At 38.7% G+C, this 5,161-nt stretch overlaps 1 protein-coding gene across 1 annotated transcript; it reads left to right on the top strand.

The window, feature by feature from the left end:
- The first annotated feature begins 1,682 nt into the window (after positions 1 to 1,682).
- On the top strand, positions 1,683 to 4,781 carry LOC145689282 (heat shock 70 kDa protein cognate 4-like). Its single transcript, XM_081763422.1, has 2 exons — positions 1,683 to 1,823; positions 3,426 to 4,781. The coding sequence occupies exons 1-2, from the start codon at positions 1,683 to 1,685 to the stop codon at positions 4,653 to 4,655; spliced, it is 1,371 nt and encodes a 456-aa protein (XP_081619548.1). The 3' UTR covers positions 4,656 to 4,781.
- The last annotated feature ends 380 nt before the right edge of the window (positions 4,782 to 5,161 follow it).

Genomic DNA, 5,161 nt, shown 5'->3' with positions numbered 1-5,161 from the left:
TGGTAGTCATCCTGAGTGAGGTGTTCTTTGGGTCTTCTATAATCACACCAGGGAAATAATGATAGTGCGTGAATAATTGGCAAAGACATGTATATGGCAAATTTCATGTCAAAAGAGCAGTAAAAAAGAACAATAAAACGAAAATAAAACTTGTCCATTTAGCAAGATTTTGTTTTACTCATTCTAATTTTCGTATTTATAATTATTTTCCTGTGAAATTTCCTATGAAATTTATCACCAGTATATATTTCCCGATTATACACATAGTATCAGTATTAAAAGTACCCTGCAAAATCATCAAATTATATTCTTACAAGAAGACAGTTATAGATATGCGACAATCAAAATGAAAATAAAATGAAATGAAATCTTTAAGTTCTACGTCCAACGGTTATGCCGGTTATGCTAAAGGAGACGGTGATGATGAGAGATGAGTGAAATGGTGGAATGAAGAAAGTGAGAGGAAACGGGAGAACCCCGAGAAAACCCAAGAGCACGGGGTTTGTCCACCACAAAGTCCACACGGCGCGAGCTGGGATCGAACCAGGGACATCAAGCACCGGAGGTGAACGCTCTACCACTGAGCCACCGCGCTCCCATATGCGACAATCACTTTGGACATGAGTGTACATCAATGTTTACTTGAATCACCAGCAACGATTAAACCACAAAACTGGTTACTTACCAGAGGACGGAAAAGAAAAAAACATATATCGAACATGAATTGAAGGAACTGGACAAGAAAAACAGTTCTAGACATTTCTTCTATTGTACAACCAAATATGTTCCCAGAATATGGTTAACAGTCGAAGCATGATTTCACGTATCAGGCTATAGGATTTATTCGGAAGGTAACGAGACTGGCCATCACAGGGTACTTCAGTCTTCAGCAGCGCATCCACCGTGAGTCGGATTGATGGTAGTGGATCTTAACTAACCAGCGCTACCTGGATCAGTTGCTTCCGAGTTCTGATAAAATAACGGCCACTTGTCGTGGGAACTGTTTTCAAAAATTAGACAGTTTTGGAAGCTCAAAATGGAGCGTTTGCGTGAACAAAGATACGCCATTAAATTTTGGCCCAAGGTTGGAAAAAATAAATGAAATGAAATATTTCAGTTAATATTTAGTCTACAGGAGACGGATGGTTATGGCAAGTGAATGATGATGGATGAATGTATGGAATGAAAATATGGGAGGAAATGGGAATACCTCGAGACAATCCACATGGATGATTCTATTCACCACAAACTTACTTGGCCAGAGATTGAACCAGAAACCTCACACACCAGAGGTAAGCGCTCTACCACGCTTCAAGCTTGGAAAATCCACTTCAGAGACATTCATCATGATTAAGGAGGGCTACCAGGACCAAGTCTTGTCAAGAGCTCAGATTTTCCGTTGGTGTGGGGATCATAAAATCGGGCGGGAAAACGTGGAGGACAACGAACGCTCTGGACGTTCTTCGAAGAGACATGTGGACGAAAATTTCGTTTAAGTGAAGGGACTCTAAGACTGAAACTGTCGTTGGAGAGTGAAAATGATAGTCGAGCAACTGAATCTACCAAAAACAGTGATGCACGAAATTGTTAGTGAAAATTTGAACATGCGTAAGATTTGTGCAAAGTTAGTGCCAAACGTGCTGGATGACACAAAACGGAAGACGACTTGATATTTCCCGTCAATGTTAGAGATAGTGGATAATGAACTGGACATTTTAGACAATGTAATAACAGGCGACGAAACATGGGTGTTCCAATACGACCGTAAAGGGAAGCACCAAAGCTCAGAGTGGCACATCGAGATGTCCCCGCGCTCGAAAAAGGCAAAGATATCCAAGCCCAGGATTAAGACAATGCTCATTGTCTTCTTTGACAAGAAAGGGTGATAAACAAAGAATTTCTGCCTCAAGAGAAGACTGTCCACGCGGAGTACTACCTAAAAATCGTCAAACTCCTGTGAGACAGAGTCAATTGGTTTGAACCGGAGATTCTCGAATATCAGAAGCTACATCCCGACAGCTTGCCGACTCACACCGAGTTCGTCGTGACGTAATTACTGGCTAGAATTGATTGCTACTTTGTCACAGCTAAGCACAGTCCCGACACGGGCTCAGTGGACTGTTTCTGTTCCCCAAACTCAAAAGAAGCTTGAACGTTTGCCCTTTTGACGATGTTTTGGCCATTCAAGCAGCGACGGTGGGTGTTCTGAGAGGGTTGTAGGAAGCTGACTTCCAGGAGGGGTATACGCTGTGTAGAAACCGCGCTGGCAGCGGTGGGTCGATAGCCAAAGAGAGTAGTTGGAAAAACTTTAACAAGAAGAACCAATGGGATCAATAAATTTTATTTTCTGGACTGTCACATTACTTTTCCGACGAACCATGTATGGCAACACCCAGAACAATAGACACTTGGCTGCCGCGACTTCCAACGTTATTGTCCAAAGTCTTTCTGAAAAGATTGGTATTTTAAGTGCAGTGTCTGCTGTGAAAAATAGTGGCCCTATTTTCTTGATGAGGCATAAGCATTGAGGTTGACGGTCAAAATATGAAAAGCTTATTTTCAAAAGGAAACATTTCCATTCCTAGTGTTTTCTTCTCTTTTCGAAATTCACCCTGAAACGAGCTCTGTCGGATTGTGCGACAGAGTTTGTGCAAACGTGAAAGTTTTCGGTAGGGAGGAAAAGGAATATTTCCACCTCGTTCACCTATTTCTACTGTAAGACTACTAATTGTGAAACAAAAAATCCCAAACCGTGCGTTTTTTTTTTTAAAAAAAAGCTGGAAATTGAAATTTCCCCTTTTGAAAATAACCTCCTCAAATATTCAACGAATTTATAGAACAACGAATTCATCGACATCATGTTAACAGAAGTCACCTTTCAATAAGATCACATGTCACGCATCAATGCAACTCATAGCGTGCCTTATTTTGTGATCCCACAATTTTAAACTATCTATGGCTCTCAGAGCACCTGACGTAACGAGTTTTTTTTTTTTTTTTTACATTATGAGATATTGAAAAATATGGTGTACACAAAATTTTCAAGAATACTGAATGAACTATGCGACCATCAGAAATTGAGTTAATAGTGTTAGTGTTCATGCACTTTAATAAACATCACAAATATGGTGCGATGGGTTGAATTGTATTAGAGGAAGGTAGGAAATCCTTCTAAGGTTTGCTAAGACAATGCAATTTTCCCATGTTTACAGTATAACTCAGAACTGATTTCACGTGTTTGGTGCCATTCATTTATGAGGTTTAAAAGAATATGATAGAATTTATACGGTTTACACAGCACACAGCAGGACCTACAGATACATGTATTTTTCACCATTTATTAATCTATATTACTTTAAAACAGGAACTTTTATAAATCTGAGTACCACTTCAGCACGTTTTTTGCGTTTTTGTTCTCGTTGCAGTTAACTCGTGACACCACTATTCTGGTTTTCGACTTTGGAGGAGGAACGTTTGATGTTTCTATTCTCAACATTACAGATCATGTTTTTCATGTCACTTCAACAGCTGGAAACACGCACCTTGGTGGTGAAGACATAGACAACAGGATGGTGAAGCATTTCGTTGATTATATAAAGAAGAAATATAGTAAAGATATAAGCAAAAATCCTCGTGCATTGCGTCGCCTGCGCACTGCATGCGAAAAAGCTAAACGATTACTTTCTACCAGCACTAAAGCCTCAGTTGAAGTAGAATCATTATTTGATGGAATTGATTTCTCTTCTTCTATCACTCGTGCTCGTTTCGAAGATTTGAACTTTGATATATTTAAGAGCACTCTTGAAATAGTTGAAAGAGCTCTACAGGATGCCAAACTTGACAAATCACAGATTGATGAAGTTGTTCTTGTTGGTGGATCCACACGTATCCCGAAAGTTCAATCTATGCTCCAGGAATTCTTTGATGGAAAAAAGCTGAATAAATCTATCAATCCTGATGAAGCAGTTGCGTACGGGGCAGCTCTACGAGCAGCAATGCTTAGCGGAGATCAGTCAGAGGAAATCAAGGATCTAGTACTTCTTGATGTAACTCCGCTATCCTTAGGCACTGATGTCAATGGGGATATCATGAGTGTAATCATAGAGCGAAATACAACAATTCCTATTAGAAAATCAAAAGTATATTACACAGTACGTGATAATCAAACACGCGTACATGTAGGAGTATATGAAGGCGAACGCCCTCTAATAAAGGATAATAATTTGTTGGGCGAATTTAGTCTGACTGGCATCCCACCAGCTCCAAGACGTCAACAAAAAATTCATGTTACTTTTGACATTGATGCAAATGGAATTTTGAATGTAAGTGCTGTAGTAAAATCAACCGGCCAACAGAAGGCAATTACCATCGTTAATGAGAAGGGGCGTCTTTCCACAGAAGAAATCGAAAGGCTGGTTGATGAGGCTGAAAGATTTAGAGCTGATGATAGGAGAACAAAAGAAGCTATTGAAGCTAGAATGAATTTGGAATATTACTGTTTAGACAACAAAAGAGATATTGAAAATGATTCTGAACCAGATTTTCAGCACCTCGAGATATTACAGAGATGTAATGAAGTTCTTCGCTGGTTAACTTCTAATCAACATGCTCCTAAGGAAGTTTATGAACAGAAATTAAGAGAGTTGAAAAAATGAGCAACTCAAGCTCTGCATTTGGCACATACCTTCACAACGTTGATTAGAAATATATTTTTTTTATTTTAAGATGTAAGAACTGCAATCTTCAAATTTCAGTTATATTTGCTGTTATGTACTGTACACTGAAATGGCGAAGAGTAGAAACAAATTATGTGTGTGCACTTATATTATTTATATTCATTATGTATTAGGTCAGTTGAATATTTCTTGGATTTCTTTGGTGTGTGTTGTTTGGAATATGAGAGTACAATGACATGTTTAACAAAAAGAAATCTCTTAATATATAAGCCCAATACGCAGAATTATCTTATCTTAATAATAAAAGTCTCGGTTTGTAAGATTGGATGTCATGCTAATACATGTCGCTACCTGCGTTTTTCATTCCTAGCCTGATGCTACGCTACCTACACTGTTGCTATCTACTTAATTATTAAAATTGCAAAGTTGTGCATAGCAAAGAGCTTGAATGATTTGATAAATTAGTATGGAATTTCGGGTCCTTA

Source organism: Thermobia domestica, chromosome 7 (genome assembly GCF_964235325.1).
Source record: "Thermobia domestica chromosome 7, izTheDome1.hap1.1, whole genome shotgun sequence".
Lineage (NCBI taxonomy): Eukaryota > Metazoa > Arthropoda > Insecta > Zygentoma > Lepismatidae > Thermobia > Thermobia domestica.
The sequence above is the reverse complement of the archived record's forward strand: the minus strand, read 5'-3'. Positions and strand labels throughout refer to the sequence as shown.